This window comes from Lynx rufus, unplaced genomic scaffold, assembly GCF_022079265.1.
Source record: "Lynx rufus isolate CCGP_SWC_20201006 ecotype Redwood Valley unplaced genomic scaffold, mLynRuf1.p SCAF_1, whole genome shotgun sequence".
Lineage (NCBI taxonomy): Eukaryota > Metazoa > Chordata > Mammalia > Carnivora > Felidae > Lynx > Lynx rufus.
This window is the reverse complement of record NW_025814823.1, coordinates 206,353,306-206,374,342: the sequence shown is the minus strand read 5'-3', so window position 1 is coordinate 206,374,342 and position 21,037 is coordinate 206,353,306. Positions and strand designations below refer to the sequence as shown.

The 21,037-nt window shown below is 38.7% G+C and overlaps 1 protein-coding gene across 1 annotated transcript in view; it reads right to left on the bottom strand.

Annotated features, from left to right (window-relative positions):
• C6 (complement C6) overlaps window positions 1-19,317 on the bottom strand; it is a 62,544-nt gene extending 43,227 nt beyond the window's left edge. Inside the window, exons 1-5 of the mRNA XM_047073822.1 lie at window positions 19,175-19,317; window positions 17,590-17,746; window positions 16,024-16,168; window positions 11,532-11,670; window positions 4,771-4,909 (exon numbers count right to left, since the gene is read on the bottom strand). Coding sequence (XP_046929778.1) covers window positions 4,771-4,909; window positions 11,532-11,670; window positions 16,024-16,168; window positions 17,590-17,746; window positions 19,175-19,317 — 723 coding nt within the window. The remainder of the gene's footprint in view (window positions 1-4,770; window positions 4,910-11,531; window positions 11,671-16,023; window positions 16,169-17,589; window positions 17,747-19,174) is intronic.
• Window positions 19,318-21,037: the final 1,720 nt, after the last annotated feature.

Here is a 21,037-nt window from a genome sequence, read left to right as displayed (position 1 = left end):
ACAGCTGCTGACATTTCTTTACCATTTCTCTAAAAAAACTCAGACTACAAATATTTTGTTTTATGAATTAGCTCTTTTTTTTTAAATATGAAATTTATTGTCAAATGAATTAGCTCTTATACACAAAAAGATGTATCTGCTTAAAGGAAAAGATATTTGCATGTAAGGGAGGGGGCTCAGATATCCTGGGCAGCAGCTCAGAGAAAATCTACCCATGGGTGAGCAGGGCTGAAAAATTAGACTGAACTGGAAACCTGGGGCTGGGCCTTGAATGCCCTGAGAAAGTATTTGAATTGACTTGTAAAGGCAAGATTTTGCATATAATAGGTTCTTTAAAACTGTTAATGGAATGAATGAAAAATTGGGAGTGTTACTGTGACATCTGTGTTTTTGCAGAGATCAGGTTAACTATAGTTAACTAAAGTGGAGGCAAGGAGAGCAGTTGTAAAAAACTGTTAGAGGAAGTCAAGTGAGACAGGATAATGGCCAGGTCCATGGGGTGGCGGTTGGGTGGAGAGAAAGTAGGGCATTTGAAAGATATTTAGGAAGTAAGTTCACAGAAATTGTTGACCAAGTAGGTGTGGGGGTGACAGGGGGAGAGAGGGAGAGAGGATGGGGATGCTCTTCCATGAAAGGGAACTTGCAAAGCCAAGGCAGCTTTTGAAAGGATAGATTTTCCCAGGAAGAGATGTTAACCAAACTCTGGGAACAAGGTTTTAATCTTCATTTACACATTATTATTTTTTAAAGATATTTTTTAAAGTTTATTTATTTATTTTCGAGAGAGAGAGAGAGAGAGAGAACAAGTGAAGGAGGGGCAGAGAGAGAGGGAGACAGAGGATCGAAAGCTCTGTGCTGATAGCAGAAAGCCTGATGCGGGGCTCAAACTCACAAACCGTGAGGTCGTGACCTGAGCTGAAGTCGAATGCTTAACCGACTGAGCCACCCAGGTACCCCCTCATTTACATATAATTACATACATCGCTGAGCCCATCCATCCTCACTGTGGATCCAGTGGGCTGATGACCTAGGAATTTATGTGTGTTGACGCTTACTTTTGTGTTTGAAGAAAGGAGATGGGTTTGTAAGGAGGAGCAGAAGGAGATAAGAGGGACTGGAGGAATGGAGACCAGTGGCAACTGACTTCCTGTGCTATGAGGGTCAGAGACAGAACCTGAAGTTGTGAATTTCACATGGGATTCGGGGAGGATTTGAGGGACTGCAGAGCTATGAAAATTTTTAGGCTTTGGGATGCAGCCAGGGGCCTGTCTAGGTAGGCCAGTGTATTGTTAAGAATCAAAGTCTAGCAGTAACCATACTCTGCAGTTTGCTGTTGACAGCAAATGCTTAGCACACAGCACCGCCTAGAAAAAGAGAGGAGGATTCCTGAGTAAGTGGTGCAACTCTGCGGACTGATGCAGGGATGTTATGGTGACAGAGCTCTGCACTTGGCAGCTGGGAGATCCCTGAGGGGAAGAATTCTTCCTATGGACTTCTATTCTGACTTCCTAGTCAAAGCTTTCCCTTCCCTTCCTTTCACGAGCCTCTTTGTGTACCAGCCAACCTGTTGTTTCACCTGTCTTCATGAACTCCAATACTATGGGAGAAGGGAAGTCAGATGCCTGCTGAATTTCTCCTCCTCTATTGTTCTCAATAAGATACAGCTTACATTTGCACAGCTATCTGCTGACAGCATGAACGAAGTAATACAGGGACCAGTGAAAAGTCCACCACTCTCTTGTGACCTTGACTCTGGTTATTCCCAAACGTTTGTTTGAAGAAATATCACCATGACCTTCGTCAGCAGTTGAGTAGTACCTAAGACTCAACAACATATAGTTAGAGATCAACTCAGGTAGCTTCTTGAAGTTCGACAAGTTTTAGATCTACATTGACAATGAAATGAGTCTATTTTATTCTGGATGAGGATTTTCAGGCTGTATTACCCGATGTAACTAGCCATCCAGACTTGGGTTACCAAGTTATGTGGGTGGATCCAGTCGTCTGCTGGTGAATGTTTAAAAACCAGCTCTCTGGCAAGGGGAAAACCTGTGATTTACTACAGCACTTGCCTTTTGTTTTCCTATCATAGCTGATCCCAGCGGCCTGTGTGATGCCCCTTAACTCAAACTCGGAAAGAGATGCACAGCAGCAAATTATTATATAGCATTTTTGTAACATAGATTCAATAGATGTAAGTAACCTCAAGAGCATCGATGGTAAAATGTAACAAAATAATGGAGAACTGATAAATTTTGGGTAATTATCACCTATGCTTTTCATATTTTTATTTAATTGTAAGATTATATATCTAATATTCAGTCATGGCTATGTTTACCAATTGGCTTCCGAAGTTCCCAACAATTTAAGGATTGGCTCTTTTAAGCTGGAAGAGCTGGCTCTGGTACATCATTCATGAACCTCACAGGTGATACCTTTTAAATGGTAGTTTTGAAAGGTACTCAAACCTGGCATGCATTGCACAGTTGTTAATGTCTTTCTTGCTGTTACGGTCAAGGGCTCATCTAGCTTCAGCAGCAGTGCACTAAGAGCCGTACCATTTACTTGTTGCATAACTCTGAGAAAGTTATCTAACTTTGATCTCCTATTAGTAAGATGGATATAAACAATCTTTTACTTTTCTGGGAAGGTTGTTACGGGAATTGAGTAAGACAGTACAAGCAAACACCTTCAAAACTATCAAGTATGCAAAGTTTAGATAACAAATTTGCCCTCATCTCATGAGCTGAGTTTAACATGTTACTTGTAAAAGTGCATGAAATAGATGCTTGCTGAGAATACCTAAGTATTGGGTGGGAGGGATCACTGTATTTTAAAAGTAACCATATGGATTGATTGTTTAGGTTCAGTATAACAGTATTATATGTAAACGTTTGGGTTTTAGCTCTGTCTCTAAAGCCTATTCAATACAATACATTTTTTTAAAGTTTATTTATTTATTTTGAGGAGAGATAGAGACAGCGCAAGTAGGGTAGGTGCAGAGAGGAGAGGGACAGAGGTACAGAGCCTGATGCAGGGCTTGAACTCACAAAACTGTGAGATCATGACCTGAGCCAAATCCAAGAGTCGGATGCTTAACCGACTGAGCCACCCAAGCATCCCTCAATACAATGCATCTTAAGAGTAATGTTATTATTGACCGAATTACTATTTCTTTGGAACGGTATCTATTCTGACTTCCTATTTATCATACCAGCAAGACCTTTTCCACCTCCCTTGGTGGTGGTGGACCCCCGGAATTAGCATCTTCTGGATCTGTGGGGAGATAATGGGGAGTTTCTTTACCTGGTCACATGTCACTTGTTAGCCATGTCACTTCTATCTGCAGGCAGAGATTGGACTTTTTTGGGGTCAGTCTCCCAAAAGGTATTTGAATTTGGCAGTTAGTCCCCAAGGACATTTCCTATGCCCACTAATATATATTAGATGGCTTTAAATTAAGCTGATCAAATTGGAAAACTACTGGTATTTGTTATATGTAAAAGGTTTTCTAAAGGAAGAATTGAATGACTTTTGCTGAAATCACACTATCCATAAAGTAGTCTCAGAAATCATTAGACTCCCTGAAATTCTCTCAAACATGTCAAATTTGTATGCATGGATGTTACCATTAAAATCACATATTTCCTCTGCTCTTATTATAAATTAAAAGCAATAGGTTATTGATGGGGTATCTGGATGGTTCAGTTGGTTAAGCATCTGGCTGTTGATTTCGGCTCAGGTCATAATCTCATGGTTTGTGAGATCAAGCCCCTGATCGGGTTCTGTACTGACAGTGTGGAGCCTGCTTGAGACTCCCAATCTCCCTCTCTCTCTCCCCCACTTCTGCTCTCACACGCATGTGCATGCTCTCTCTCTCTCTCTCAAAATAAATGAATTGAAAAAATTTTTCTCCTTTTTTAAAAGTTTATTTATTTATTTATTTATTTATTTTGAGAGAGACAGAGAGAGCACAAGTAGGGGAGGGGCAGAGAGAGAGAGAGAGGGAGAGAATCCCAAGCAGTCTCCACACTGCCAGCACAGAGTCCAATGTGGGGCTGGAACTCATGAAGCCATGAGATCATTACCTGAGCCAAAACCAAGAGTCGGACACTTAACCAACTGAGCCACCCAGGCACCCCCTACACTTTTTTTTTTTTTTTTTTTTAAGAAATAGACTGTTTAGTTCAACAAATGTAGACAGCCTATGTATAAGGCACTGGGCTAGATTCTGCGAGTATGTAGCATATCACTCATTACACTTAGGAAAACAGAAAAGCAAATCAACTAGTAAAATAGGAAGAAAGATACGAACTACCCCTGTTACACTTAGCTTCATCTTGATATTTTAAGAAGACAGGCACTCTTACATGTCTGAGTGTTGTGGTTACCTGAGAGAAGTAGCTTTGGTGGGAGGAAATTCTGAATAAAGCAAACCATTTATCTGTGTGGGATATGGTACATCTAAATGTTTACTGGAGAAAGCATGGACTCTGCAGTTTGGGAAGCCTGGGCTTGAATCTCTAATCCACTACTTACTGGCTGTTTGCCTATGGGCAAATTAGTTACATTAGTTTTCTCATCTGTAAATTGATGACAATAACACTGACCTCATTGAGTTGTGGAAGGATTAAAAATCAACCGTAATAGGTGATATAAAATGTTCATTACCTTTGTATTCTGTCCCTTCATTCATCAGTAGTTTTTCATTGGAAATTTTGCTTATCATCACCATCGGCACTAGGGTGCCGCCATGATAGCCTGTCATACCTCAAAGTTGACATTTTCCAAATTGGCTGGAACACGGTATGGATTACTTGCTCTACTGCTTTTGACAGCTTTACATATTCCTCCAGTGAAAGAGTTATCAAGGACTTCTCCTCTGGGCTCTCCTGCTAGAAAATGAAACCTGGAAACAAAGTAATTTTCAAGAATTCAATACATGTAGAGCAATCTTTAAAATTTACTGTGCTTATATGAAAGAAATTCCTTTCTTAGACATTTTTGACTCATGACAAATGACTTCAAGAAAAGCCCCCCCCGCCTTTTTTTTTTTTTTTTCGTTTATGGTGAGGCATCCAGAAATTGCTGGAAGCCAAAACTCGGCCCCTCTGGCTCAGTTAGATTCCTCCCTTTTCCACTCACTTAATTATTCTGGGCTTTTAGCATGAAAAAAAAAATTAGGTTTATTTTATTTTATGACTTATAAAACCGGTGCAAACTTTGGAAGCAGATTGTAAAATATATTATTACATAATTAATGTCATTCTCAGTTCACTTCCTTCAGTATGATACAGTAAAGGAATTCTTATAGAGAGCTAGTAATTAAACATTAATGACAATATTTTAATAAAATTGTAATATTGTTTTTTAATACCTGTAATAATATTTAAAATTTATTCAACAAATGCTTACATTTATTTATTCCCATGTATGTATTTACTATATGTATATTTTACACATGTATTTACTATATATGTATACTTACATATATATACATATATATAGTATATGTAAATATATATAGTATATGTAAATATACATATATATTTATTATATGTATGTATGTATATCTGTATGTATATAGTAGACATGTCATGCACTATTTGATCTATATTTAATGTCACTATTATATTTATTTAATAGTTGTGATAATCATGTGATGTAGATATAGATATAATTATTTCCCCTATTTTACAAATGAGGGAACTCAAGGATATTAGCACAAATCAAGTATTTAGTAAATTATAGAAATTTAAGAAATTGTTTTGTGGTAGATGAAAAACTTCTCTAAGATGCCACTGGATTTCCTAAAAACAAAAATTAACTATTCAGACCTCATCAAGATAAAAAAGTTCTGCACAGTGAAGGAAACAATCAATAAAACTAAAGGCAACTGACAGAATGGGAGAAGATATTTGCAAATGATATATCAGATAAAGTGTTAGTATCCAAAATCTATAAAGAACTTTTCAAACTCAACATTAAAAAAGCAAATAATTTGCTGAAGAAATGGGTAGAAGACACGAATAGACACTTTGCCAAAGAAGACATCCAGATGGTTAACAGACACATGAAAAGATGCTCAACATCACTTATTATCAGAGAAATACAAATCAAAACCACAATGAGATAACACTTCACACCTGTCAGAGTGGCTAAAATTAACAACTCAGGAAACAACAGATGTTGGTGAGGATGGGGAGAAAGGAGAACCCTTTTGCACTGTTAGTGAGAATACAAATGCATGTAGGCACTGTGGAAAACAGTATGGAGTGTCCTCAAAACACTAAAAATAGAACTGCCCTACAACCCAGCAATTGCACTACTAGGTGTTTACCCAAAGGATACAAAAATGCTGATTCAAAGGGGCACATGCACTCTAATATTTCTAGCAGCACTATCAACAATGGCCAAATTATGGAAAGAGCCGAAATGTCCATCGACTGATGAATGGATAAAGCAGATGTGGTATATATATACAATGGAGTATTAGTTGGAGATCAAAAAGAATGAAATCCTGCCATTTGCAACAATGTGGATGGAACTAGAGTGTATTATGCTAATCAATATAAGTCAGTCAGAGAAAGACAAATATATTATTTCACTCATATGTGGAATTTAAGAAACAAAACAGATGAACATAGGAGAAGGGAAGGAAAAATAAGATAAAAACAGAGGAGGCAAACCGGAAGAGACTCTTAAATACAGAGAATAAATTGAGGGTTTATGGGGTGGGGGGAATGGGTGATGGGCATTAATTAGGGCACCTGTTGGGATGAGCACTGGGTGTCATATGTAATAGATGCATCACTGGGTTCTACTCCTGAAACCAATGCCACACTGTATGTTAATTAACTTGAATTGAAAAAAAATTAAATAGAACTACCAAAAGAAGATGCTAATATATTTATAAATTCGTATAGATATTAATATGTATTCTGTGAAAATAAGTTTTGTGTCAAAAAGTTTGATAATGCTGGATTACATATGATGAGATAATAGAAAAATATATGTAATGATCTGTGCCCCTAGCTCCTGGGCTTCCTAAGTGATAAGAGCACTGAGAGCATCTTTTGTTCTAATATTTGGTTTTTGGTTTTTTTTTTAAATGTTTATATATTTTTGAGAGAGAGACAGAGTGCAAGCAGAGGAAGGACAGAGAGAGAGAGAGATGCAGAATCTGAAGCAGGCCCCGGGCTCTGGGCTGTCAGCACAGAGCAGGTGCAGGGCTTGAACTCACAGACCGTGAGATCATGACCTGAGCCAAAGTCGGACGCTTAACCAACTGAGCCACCCAGGCACTCCCTAATATTTGGTCTTTGATCCTAGTTTCTGACACAGGGCTCCTAAATCCCCTAGAATTTCCTGGGTGATAAGAGTGTCTTTGTTGTAATGAGGTGACTTTTGGTAGGCTCCTGAGTAGGGGCTGGTCACCAGAAAAACCAAGCCATTTTAGAAGCTTGGAATATCCAGCCTTATCTCCCACCTCTTGAGAGGGGAGAGGGGCTGGAAATGGAGTCAATGATGGATCATGCCTACATAAAAATCTCACAAGTATGGGGTTCAGATTGCTTCTCAGTTGGTACACATGGAAGTGCTGTGAGAGTGGCCTCCCTGGTGGGGGCATGGAAGCTCCATGCCTCTTCCCATATACCTTGCCTTACTCATCTCTTCCAACTGGAGGTTCATCTGTATTGCTTTTCATATCGTTTTTATCATAAACTTGTAAACAGTGTTAAAAAAAAAGAAACAACAAAATGATGTCACTTGGGCTAAGCTTCATGTCAGCAAACCAAGACTGAATGCCTAATCTTATTGCAGTTCTCAACTACCTTCCTAGGAATGTGGCCTTAAACTAGCAATGTGGAATTACCTGGTCAGTACTAGTGAACTAATCTGCCTGATTGACCCCTGCCTTCCCTCATAGGAAAGTGACCTTGCCTGAAATGATCCACTCTTTGCAAAAACTTCCTTGCTCCATCTCCTTCTGCCCATAAAAGTCTTCCATTTTGTATAGCTCCTCAGAGCTCCTTTCTATCTGCTAGACGGGATGCTGTCTGATTCATGAATCATTGAATGAAGCCAATTAGATCTTCACTTACTCAGTTGAATTTTGTTTTTTAACAATAGTAAGTAAATTGTTTTACTGAGTTCCATGAGCCATTCTAAGCAAATTAATCAAAGAGGAGGGAGTCCTGAAAACTTCCTAGGTGTCAGAATCATAGGTGACAATTAGAACTTATGATTAGCATCTGAGGGGGGTGGTCTTGTGGGACCAAGCCATTAACCTGTGGGATTTGACACTATCTTTAGACAGATGGTATCAGACCTTATACTGTTTCATACAATGTACTTAAGAATTTGTCGCAAACAAGAAAGGGCTTGAGAAAAATGGCTCCAGGTCATGAGGAATCTATAAAGGCAGCAGAGAGCCCAAAGATAGTTTGATGAAGGTGGTTCTATGAGGGCCATCCTGAGGAATCTTTTAGGAGTTAATTCAACTATGTAGCAATTTTCACTTTCATTCATTCTCCTCCTTCTGCGGTATTTAACTTGGCTTTAAATATTTTGGTGTTTCAAATACACCATACTCTTTCATATTTTAAGTTTTTAAAGTGTTTTTATCTAGTTTGGCGTTATGTGTCATATTTTGTAACTTTTAAAATTTAATTAAAAATTATATATACACACATAATGTAAATATGCATGTGTGTACGTGTGTGTGTGTGTGTGTGTGTGTGTGTGTGTGTGTATGTATGCATTTGTACCTAGACTGAGGCTAAGAAAAAACAAATAGTATGCTGTTATTGCCTGATTCTTGCTTCAGGTTTAATACCTGGTGACTGCTGCTGGCAATGTAGGAATGTTGATATGTCTTGTTAAATTCTTTCTTGGGGAGATGCTACTTCAAAAGAAGTATGGCTGGGGTGCCTGGGTGGCTCAGTCAGTTAAGCGTTCAACTTTGGTTCAGGTCATGATCTTGTGGTTCATGGGTTTGAGCCCCACATCAGGCTCTGTGTTGACAGCTCAGAGCTTGAATTCTGTGTCCTCCTCTCTCTCTGCCCCTCCCCCACTCACACTCTATCTGTCTGTCTCTCTCAAATAAATAAATAAATAAACAAACAAACAAACATAAAAAGAAGAGGTATGGCTACCTAGGAGGCTACTGTTTTGGGGTGGGAATGTGTTAGAGAGGGGGCAGAGATTCTAAGGCCAGCAGATTAGAAAGAGATTCCAGTAAACAGCTCTCAAAATTCTCAGTCCCTGGAGAGGCGAGGAGAGGACTGGCTGTCCCCGAGCAGCAGGTTTTGCTCATTTCTGAGAAACCTTGGGACAACAGCTCTGGTTGGCAGAGGGCCGCATGGTCCTTTTGCCAAAGTACACATAGCATGTGGTCCTCCCCATCTGTAACTCTAGAGTCTAGACCAACTGAGCAAGAGGTGAATTTGTAATGTCACCCCTCATCAATCAGAACATTAAAAAATGTGATTATCAGTGGGAGTTTTTGGCTGAGGCTTTCTTCCAGGGAAAGGAAAAGAAGGAAACCATTTTTATACATTGATAAGAAAATGCTATTGAAACACTCTCACTGAAATTAACTCTAATTAGGAATTCTAAGGACAGAACCTCAAACCAGTTTGTAGTCATCCAATGTACACAACAACCCAGAAACATTCAATAACTTCATTACAATGTAATGAGTTAATGCAGAACTAGCTCTAGAACCTGGATCCCTTTACTTCCAGGCTAGTAGTTGCTCCCCATTTTACTTCTATCCTTGAATTTGGCTCACTAGCTTCTGGTTTTCATTCTACTCAAATAAGGTTGTATTTGCAACTACTGCTGTTTGTCTTTGGTGCCTCCAGGTTTCATATTATACAAGTCTGGCTGCATAACTGAAGACTTAAGAGTCTAATACAAAGCAATAAAAGCCTATAGCAAACTATTTGCTTTCTGGCCCAAAATTGATGGGAAAAAGAGAGTACAGGAGATTATCTTTACTGATTTTCCTTATACTTCCACCTAAGGTTTAGTTCTGTTTTCATTGTCTTATATTTCCCAAAGTATTCTGAGACATTGGCTCGGTCCAATGGATTTAGAATTCCTTGCCAAGCCTCCAATGTCCTCATGACCTAAAATAGGAATGTTAGAATTGCTGAGTACTATTCAAAGACTGGAAGGAGGTTTGCCCGGTCTACTGACATTTCTTCCAGTATGTTCTCATTTCTAAGGTGGATACTGTCCTAAATCAGAATGTAATGGTGGGAATAACCTGGGTTTTGAAATCTGGATTTTAATTCTTGTGTCAGCATTTACTAGCTGGTAGACTTGGGCATTTTATCTCACCTTCCTGAGTCTCAGTTTCCTAGTTTGTAAGGTGAGCAAGTAGGACAGGTGACTATGCAGGTTTGATTCCGCCTTTAAACTGTCCTGACCTATCAGTGCATCACATAGTTCATGTGAGAGGAAGTTTGGGTGCCTTAGCCATGTTCGGTTCACCTCTTACCCTCTTTTCTTACCATTGTTTGTTTGTTTGTTTGTTTGTTTTTATAAATCACCTTTCTTTTTTTATGTTTACCTCACTCCTTTCCTTCTGACTTTGTCTCCCATTATTGACTCGGGGCTTGCCTCTCATGTTTGCAGACTGGTTTTCCTTCCTGAGTGTTTTGAGTTTCAAGACAGTCACAAGCATACTTTTCTGATACCCTCTTTCTCCATTATCAGTGGGAGTTTTTGGCTAAGGTTTTCTTCCAGGGATAAGAAAAGAAGAAAACCATTTCTGCACATCGATAAGATGGTATTGACACACTCTCACTTAAATCAACTCTAATTAGGACTTCTTCTTTTTTTTTTTTTTTATTTATTTTTGAGAGACAAAGAGAGACAGAGCACAAGTAGAGGAGGGGCAGAGAGAGAATGAGACACAGAATCTGAAGCGGGCTCCAGACTCTGAGCTGTTAGCACAGAGCCTGATTTGGGTCTTGAACTCACATGTGAGAGATCATGACCTGAGCCGAAGTTGGACGCTTGACTAAGCCACCCAGGTGTCCTATCTAATTAGTACTTCTTAGGACAGAACTTCAAATCAGCTTGTAGTCATCCAACATACAGATGAGGAAACTGTGCATTTTTGATTGGTTACTCACCCATTCAAGACCTAGCCCCAGGAATCTACCTTAGTATTTTCTAGAATGGCTGGCATCCTACCAGTTTGCCTGATTCACTCCAGACCTGTCTGAAGGATATATGAGAATGGAAACAATGTTGATGAAGAGCCTGTGGCATTGCCTGGTACAGACTAATTGTGAAAACGCTAAATTCTTTTGCTCCCTAGGAGTGAGGACCATGTCCACATACTGCCTGAGCCAGAAGCCAAGCATTGGAGACAGGGCTGGTAGGAGTCATGAGACGTTGATGAAGAAGGTGGACAATCATGTTTCTCGTTTCTCATTGTTTTCATTGCTACTTCCAGAGCATTCATTCAGAGATGACTTTACTCCCTTAAATGATAAAAAGACATTACATACCCAGTGCCCATCAACTGTACACTGGGGATGGGTTGCTTGTGTGGGCACCGTGCTTTTACTCTTCCACAATCCCTTTCATCCGAATTGTCTCCACAGTCATTTTCTCCATTGCACTGTAACCTGTTGGCAATGCAGCGGCCTAGTCAAGAAAAGCAAACAACATTAACAACAAACGATTATTTGAGAAAATATCCATTGATCTTAAATGAGTGAGTGCTTTAAGTTTCAAGGGAGAGTTGTGAGGGAAAGTTTTCATTATTTTTGATACAGATTTAGGAAATATGGAAATAGATGCTAAGCTGCTATTTTCCCTTTTTTTTTAGGGTTACAGGGTCACCCTAGAATTACTTAGTCACCATTGGGCTAATTGTCTTAAATAAGGGAGGTAGTGCTGGATCCCATTCTCATTACAGTGAACTTGCTGCAGAGATCATGTTCTGTAGGAGAAAATCAACAGTAAGTTCAGACTTCTGTTTTGATTCAGAACAAAATCAAGGTCACTGTTTTTATTTTTAAAAAACCCCTATAATTTAATATATACACACGATAATATCACTGTATCTCTACATTTTTACGTTGAGTGAGAGAAGCCAGACACATTAGAGTCATGCTACATGATTTTTTTTAAATCTTATGTTCAAGAACATAAAATTTATTATATCTCAGTTTTTGAATAAGTTAAATGCCTAGGTACTACAGTGTTAGGTAGCAGATTAAGTGAGTGAATTTACAAAATAGTACAAACCCCATGTACTTAGATAGTTATCTTCCTTTTAAAATTTGCCGAATATCATAAGGATCCTTGGACTCCATGTATATGTATATATTACAGAAATTGAAATGCCTTATGTACAATGACAGCCCCTCTCCTGTCCCTTAGCCTTTGGCATAGAATCGGGGATTCTGGCGTCTGTACAATTATGTACAGGTCTCACTGATGACAAGATTAAATTAAATGTTTTCCTCAAGATGATCTGGTTAATTACTTTAAGTTGTGACGAGCATCTTCCTGCAGCTATGCATGACTATTTTGACTAACTGAAATGCTTTGGGGAAATTGGATATTCTGTTGAATTTAATTTTTTTTATTACTAGAGAGTTACCCAGAAAGCACTTAGTTTCAACTCTTTCGGTAAATAATCTTCACTAAGAAGGTAGAGAAAAATGAAAGTAATTAAGTCTCTTTCTTTGATTATTCAACATTTTACACTGTATCTGGACTATGATTAGAAACAATTATTGTTATGAGCACCATAGTCACACAAGACTGAATACTTTGAGAAAATTGAATTTCTGTGAATCCCAAGATATAACCTGAAAGATACTCTGTTTTTAAAATAGCACATCTCTGGTGTTTTGTTTGTTTGCTTTTTTCAGGGCAGAACAGAATGTATAATTTAGTTTGAAATATAGATGCTTTGTCCAAAGGAAACAAAACCCAAATATTACATTTTTTAAAAGTTTTGAGCTTCGCACTTGCAATTGAGTGAAATTGAGCAAAAGCTAATTTTCGATTTGGTTACAGTAAAAGGAGAAGGAAATCCCATTTTATCAGGTAGAGGTAGGGATATACCTGCAGGATATAGTTCTCATTAGCCTAGCTTTGTGAGTAGGGTACTAGATCTGTTTGAATATAAGAAAACCTATCCATTTGGTTCTTCTGGGGATACTGAAGAGGAGCTATTAGCAAGGGTAGGGATGAAAGCAAGAGGACATCTTTTGAGTGATATTTAGGGGTGGGTGGTGTGAGCGATATAGATCTGATAGTACACAGCTGAGAATGGTTCCAGGCCACAGAGACTCAATGGGATAGGAAGCACAATGGGAGAGATACTGTGAGCCATAAATATATCTCATACCAGGAAAGGAATGGGAAAGGTGAAGGGCAGTTTGATATAGTGCAGGATTTGCAGAAGTCAGCGTGCTTTAGCCAATGCATGTGTACATAAACTTGCACCTAGGGCTGTGCATCATTTAGAAACCGTACATATTTTTCCTATTTACTTGAACTGATTTGTGTTACTGCAGTGGTATGTTATATGCATAATGAGCTATAAATTCTCTAGTGTTTACGCTTAAAATTAGGATTTTGACAGAGGAGTTGGCATAGTGCATGGGGATTATTAGCCTCATGGGTAATTCTCAAAGATCCATGTATGCATTGAAATCATATATTTAGTCTTGGAGAACTCTGAACAGCAATCATGAGCGAAGAAAGGGAAGAGGGAAACTCTCTTTATTTTTTTAATTAATTTATTTTTATTTAAGTGTTTATTTTTATTAAAAGTATTTTTTTATTTTTTATTATTTTTTTAATTTAGCTATTTTTTTCTTTTCTTTTTTTTTTATTAGTCTCACTTTTATTTTATTTTTTTTTTCACAATAGTATAATTTATTTTTTTTTTTATATGAAGTTTATTGACAAATTGGTTTCCATACAACACCCAGTGTTCATCCCAACAGGTGCCTTCCTCAGTATCCATCACCCACCCACCCCTCCCTCCCTCCCCCCATAAACCCTCAGTTTGTTCTCAGTTTTTAGGAGTCTCTTATGGGGAAACTCTCTTTAGAATAAACAGTTCTTTGTTAATTGAAGGCCAAACATCTTATTGAGTCAAATAATGGTCCATCTAATCTTTTATTCTCTTTGAGAGTGGCATTAACGTATGGTTTTAGAAGAGCAAAGTGGTATATAATCTTCGGTGGAATATTTAACAACCAATAGGCCATGGCACCACCCAATCAAAATGGATGCCAACCACATCTGTGCCAGGGATTAGCCACTTAGTGGCTGGATCATGGGAAGATCTAGGGATTCCTGGTGAAGGCATCTGGACAGCAGCTCAGGGGTTACTAAGAGAGTTCAGGGTAGGAGCAGCTTACCAAACATGGCACGTGCATGTTAATAGTCCATTTTTATCATTTGCTGTGGGTGTACTGTTGATCACCTGTCCTTACCCCACTAGCTTTCCTGAAATCACTTATTATGAATAGGTGGCTCATGGATGTATCTAAAGCCTTCTCAAACTTGTGAATATTTTGACCTAAACAAAGCCCTCTTGTAGTAAATTTCATAGATTTAACATCCATGGAAGAAAGGAGTTCTTTCTGGTAATTTGTTCCAAAACTACCCTTCAAGCTTCGAATAGTTGCACCTCAGTTCTAAATCTTTATCTTAATATTCTGGATTTAATACCTAAGTCTGTATTCTGCTCAGTCATTGCCATCAAGATTTTTTCCATATTCCCTCTTTTGTCAACTAGTGACATGACCTTATGCATGTAGCTGTGAAGTGTGTCTTCCTACCCATGTGCCATCCTCATATCCCAGGTTTTGGCGGGTGTGGGGGGGGGGGATGGCACAGAAGAAAAATCCTGATGCCATCATTCTTGTCCAACTTTTGAAGAGGCCAGCAAAGCTGAAGGCAGTAAGCAAGGATCAAGAGGAGGAAAATGTTAGATCTAAGGTCTGGGTCAATTTTCTATGGAATTTGAAATCTGCTCTTTAAGTTATAAATACTTTACTTGTCATTGTGTACCAGAGTACACAAAAATTATATGGATTTTATTCATCTGAATTCCAATTTTTATGTCAAATTGACTATTTAGATAAGAGGTGAGTGAACTATGGCTGATGGGCTAAAACTCACCTGCTGCCTGTTTTTGTAAATAAAATTTGATTGGAACACAGCCATGACCATTTGTTTATATATGGTCTGTGGCAGCTTTATGCTACAATGTCAGAGTTGAGTAGTTGCAACAAAAAATGTATGGCCAAAAAGCCTAAAATATTTACTGTCTGGACCTTAACTGAAAAAGTTTGCAGAAATCAGATTTAAAGTGTTCAAAATGGTGGTGTTAAAGAGCTGTTAATTATTGAGGATACATATGATTAAATAATATATTCAAGATTTGAAATCTAATCTAATGAAACTGAAATATCTGAATGAGTAATGGACTTGATGGGAGTGTTGCCACTATTTAAATCATTTTCAGTCTTCCTTTTGGAATTACCTTTGGAGCCTTTCAATGGACCACCCAAGAAAATCTGTCACATCATCTGTAGTCATCCCCCTGATATATCTTAATATTCTTATCTTAATAAACTATATTGAAGATCTTTTATATCTGTAATTCTTTTCAGCTGCTTATTCTGATTATGGATTTGTGCTTATTAATAGCTGAGTTTTACAAGTATCTACTTTCTCTTCCTTTTCCTCCTCCTCTCTTCATCCTGCTTTATCACAGTGTAGGGACCTGGGCATCAGTACTTGAAGAGTAAATGGATCATGGAAATGGTCAAAGTGATTATAACTTGAAAGCTATAATTTCATACATGAATAGCTTGGCAATTGGTACCATAACTCCCCTGTCTTGCCATACTTAAAATATGGTTAGACTTCTCTATCATGGCTTTTACTGGTAGTCAATTGGAATAACTATTTAGTCAAGTCATTTTTAGTGGAGACTGAACCTTTTTTATAGTACATTACCACTGTCACAGCGGAATTTATTCTTGCAGTCAACCTCTTCAATTTTGCAGAGCTTAGATGGAATGCATGGTTGGAAAGTCACCAGGGGCTCAGTACATGGTTGTCCTCCAAACTGACTGGGGCGCAAGATGGATCTAACCCTAAACTGAAAGGAAAGGAGAGAAAGGTGAGGAACTCTGAGTCAGGGTCAAAGCCTATATATATTCTTCCTCTAGTGATGTTTCCTAAATTAAGTAATGAATTTTCCAGTTCCATTATTGCATGCCCTGAGGAAAGTCATCACCTCTCTGGGCCTCAGTTTTCCAAACTGTAAAATGGGAAAGCAGGACCAAAGATTTCTAAGACTTCTAACTCTGAAACCATATGAGAATAAATTATATCAAAATCAAATGCACAGATATTTACTGAGTGTCTCACATGCAGTAAATCTTCCAGGGAGTAACAATAGCATTTTTATATCTCAAAGGTAGTGTGAAGTGATCAATGTGAAGGGATTTGGGGTTTTTGTCTTTGTTTTTGTTTTTTGCATAAGGAAGTCAACATGGAAAACAAGGTTGACATATTCTCCACATTTTAAAGGATTTTAAATGGTGAGTAATAAAACAGGGAGTCAGGGAAGGATAGACACATGACAAGATCAAAAAGTACTGACTTTGAAGTCAGAAAAATTCAGCTTCAAAATATAGTGTCTCTACTCATCAGAGGCATATTCTTGGGAAAATTACTTATTTCCTAATGAGCTCTAACTTCCTCATCTGTAAAATGGGTAGGAAAGCACACTCTCATGTGTGAACAAGGTGATATAAGGGCCTAGAACAGTTTCCCTCAGACAGTGGGTGCTCCACAAATGAGTTCCTTTTTCTTCCCAAATGTGTGACTGCTGAGCACCCACTCTGATTGGGGTTTCTGTGGGCCAATGCCCTTACAGGAATGAGCTGAAGTGAGTAAATACTGCAGCTGGAAACAATAAACAAATTGAGGGACTTTCCCATGGGGAGAGGGAAATTAGAAGCAGGGCCAGGAGTCAGTCTTTTGATTAATGTCTCTCATTTTTTTTTTTAAGAGAGAGAGAGAATTCATGTGCAAGACAGGGAGAGAGAGAGAGAGAGTGAGAAAGAGAGAGAGAATCTTAAGTAGGCTCCAGTCTCCATGCTCAGCATAGAGCCTGACTTGGGGCTTGATCCCATGACCCTGGGATCATGACCTGAACTGAAATCAAGAGTCAGATGCTTAACCGATGGAGCCACGTGGGTGTATCTAATGTCCCTCATTTGTCTGATTTTAAATTTTGGACTGAAATCCCCATTTTCTAGCACCTGCTTTTGCTTTCTGAGCTCTCAGAGGGAACAGGCAGTGGAATCCAGAGCTCAATAAGAACAATATCAATACTGGGGGTAGAATTTCCTTTGAAAGATTGCTAAATGGAATTTTCCCTCAATGGAAGCTGGAATGGTGTATTTTCAGAAACTGAGGAAATTGAGCATTTCTGTGATTGTTGATCCTGTCAGGTCATCCAAATCTTTTATTGTGATTCAGATTTCCTGAAGATGCCCATGGGTCACCTACCTGTTTTTCGACACAAGGGTCACAGGCTGACCATGGTCCATAATCTCCCAGGAGGCAGTTGATAGGACAACGTTGCAGGTTACATTCTCTAGTCTCCAGCTTAGTGCAAAGCTGGTCACAAAAGTTATCCAGATAGTACTGATCAACTACTATTTTTCTGTAATAGTGAGAAAAGATCTGCTTAGAATGAGTATATTCACTGTGGTTCCATCCCCATAAGAAAAATACCACTGAGCATTGACCACGATGAATAAAAGGAAAGAAATTGTTTTGGAAAGTCAGGCAGGTTGGCATCTGTGCAGTTCTTACCACTTAACAGCATTCAGGACTGGATACATAATTTTTGGGGCCCAGTGCAAAATGAAAATGAGGGGCCTCTTGTTAAAACATTATTAGGAATTTTGAGACAGCGACGGCAGCGCATTAAGCCAAGCATGGAGCCCTTCTAAGTGTGGTCCTGTGTGACTGCATAGGAAACACATCCATGAAGCTGGCCCTCATGGAAGTCTCTGAAGGGACTGGATAGGAAAGAAAAGAAAGAAGAAAGTTTCTGCAAATTCCTTACATTATGACAACACAGTGTAATAAGTATAATGATTGAGACAGAGTCAGAGTGCTGTGAGGCCAAAGATCCAAAGAGAAAAATAATAGGAGAGATAAATCTTGAAAAATTCATGTGACACCTCCAGGCATCAAAGGGCAGTGTATGCGGGGGGAAAGGCACATGCCAAGATTACAGGTGGAAGAACAGGAAGCATCCATGGGGGAGCTAGTGGATGGGCCCGGGTGGTGCTGGTGGAGAAGAGCCGGGTGTATTGTTGTGCTTTATTTGGTAGCCAGTGGAGAGCTACTGAGGGACTCTTGAGTGAAGGACTATTAAAGCTTTAACCTACTTAGTGGATGGTTTATTGGGGGAGTCAGTTGGTGATTTTAATGAGACTCACACTGCGCATGTAAAAAGAGTTTTGTAAAATAGGTCTCTAAAAACCTATAATGATTAAAGCACATTAAATATATACCTTTCTTCCCTAGTCATGTGAGCATCTTCATGGAACAGAAACATTGAACAGTTTTAAAGAAACTGTGGGGGCTAAGTAGTCTGAATCGGTGAGAACACTGAATTATCAAATGTTTTCAATTAAACACGGTTTTCCTGCCTTCTTCTACTTGCTGACAATCAAGCTAATAGCTAATAGCGCTGCTCAATTGAGGTCCTGTTAGACTCAGTTTAATGAGTAGAAAATTCTCCATAATTAACTCACTAACTGTAGGCAAGTGGAGCTATACACTGATTGAAAAAAGGCTTGAGTAGAGATTCTTAGCAAGTTAAATAGTCAACAGAAAATATTGCACACATTCTTAATTAAATTTCTTCGAAGCTCCTTGATTTTATGGAGAGAACAAATGCAGACTTCCTTTCAACCGTATGTGGAAAAGACCTCAAATTCCATCCAAATCGAATCCCATGATTTCTTACTTTGAGATATACTTTTTTCTTCCTCATTGCTTGGTGTGGCACTTTTGATATTGCTAAGTCTGTGAGGTTTCCCATGGCACAAAGTCAATCTTCATAGCTCGCACCCACCTCTGTCTGCTCTGGGTTCCAGAATTACAGGTTTTTGAGCAGCTGGACCACTGACTCCATGGGTAATGATCACAGAAACAGGGTTGGCACTTGTCAATCAGAGCACTCAGGAGGATGAAATATAAGATGGAGTGTCTGGCCATGCCTTGAAACCTCTAAGCCCTGAAGGGGAATGATAAAATACATATCAAACAGTTGTTGGGGGTAAAACTTTACAAGTCACTCTCAGTTACAGACTCAGCTATGATCTTAGAAATTATTTGCGCCTCCCCGCCCCACCTTAACGCAAGTTTACACCTATAAATCCCCGTGCTCATGACTACGAATCCTACTTTCTTTTTTAAGATCCTACTTATATTTTTAGAGTGGATATTCCCATAGTTACAACTCCCAGTACTAGCAACTTTCTCTGAGCTGTTAGTGACAGGCTATAAGACAAAGTGTTGCAGTATATACATTTGTATTGCACTTCATTCCAAAATGGAATTTTGTGTGGGCAGTACCCTCAATTACGTGGCAAGTTTTCATACTTTTCTGGACTGGGGGAGGAGTTTGGAGCATTTTTCTGGAACCTCTAATTTCTTGGTATCCTAGAAACCTGCTAAAGAGAGTTCAATGTTTAACTGTCTCTACCTATGGAGTCACAGAAGTTAGAGCTGAAATGGATCTTTGAAATCTCCAGGTTAAACCCCCTCATTTTCTGGATAATGAACTGGGGCTTAAGGAGGTACAATAATGTTGAGACTACATGGCAACTAAGAGCCGAAGACTCCTCATTCTTGGATGAGGTGCACCCTTTCACTGAACTTCTAATCACATTAATGATTGTGTAACTGGAACATCTAGTTGCTTTGAACTCTACCACCCGGGCCACAAGAGGGTTTTTCCAGATGTAACTGAATGCCAGAGAAAACTTTGACCAGTGGTTCCCCTCTGTGTGCTGTGGAGCCTTGACGATCTGTGAGCTATTGAAAGGAATTTGCAAAACCACTTCTGCTCCCAGTGTTGTTATTTGATCTTTTTTTCTTTTGAAAAAAAAATGTTTATTTATTTTTGAGAGAGAGAGAGCACAAGCGAGGAAGGGGCAGAGAGAGGGAGACACAGAATCCCAAGCAGGCTCCAGGCTCTGAGCTCTTGGCACAGAGCCTGATGCGGGGCTCGAACCCGTGAACTGGGAGATCATGACCTGAGCTGAAGTTGGACGTCCAACTGACTGAATCACCTAGGCGCCCCTAGCTGTGTTGATCTTAGTATCTCTCACAAAACATGCAACATGATTAAGTATATATAGAAAATGCTGCTGTAACTTTCATTTAAAGAGGTAAAATGGCATTCACCTAATTTCTCTGTGTCTCAGTTTCGTCATCTGTAAAACAGCAATAATACTCTCCCTTGTTCATGAGGGTTTTGCTAGAGTTCAGTAAGAAAATTCATGTAAAGTGCTTAGGACAATCCTTGGCATGGAATCATCACTCAATAAAAATTAGCTTTTCAAGTTAGTAATAACATTTAAGAGTGCAACAAATTTAATTATAGCTATTGTTTATGCATTTTTCAAAATTAGGGGCTCTTAAGTAGAAGCGAGGATCATGTGAAGACCAAAAATATGTTTTGATATTAAATAAGGCTATTCATATTAAAAAAAATTAAAAATATGACTTTAGTTACTTTTCATCCTACAAATAAAATCAGATCTCTGAACATTTTTTTTGAAATTGCAATTTTCCACCAGTGTTTCCCACCCTCCTTCACTGCTGTTTACTTAAACTTACTTACTGAAGTTTAAATAAATATCTCCTCTTCCCCTTTTCCTTCTTCTTTTTAAAAATGTTTATTTATTTATTTTGAGAGAAAAAGAGGGTG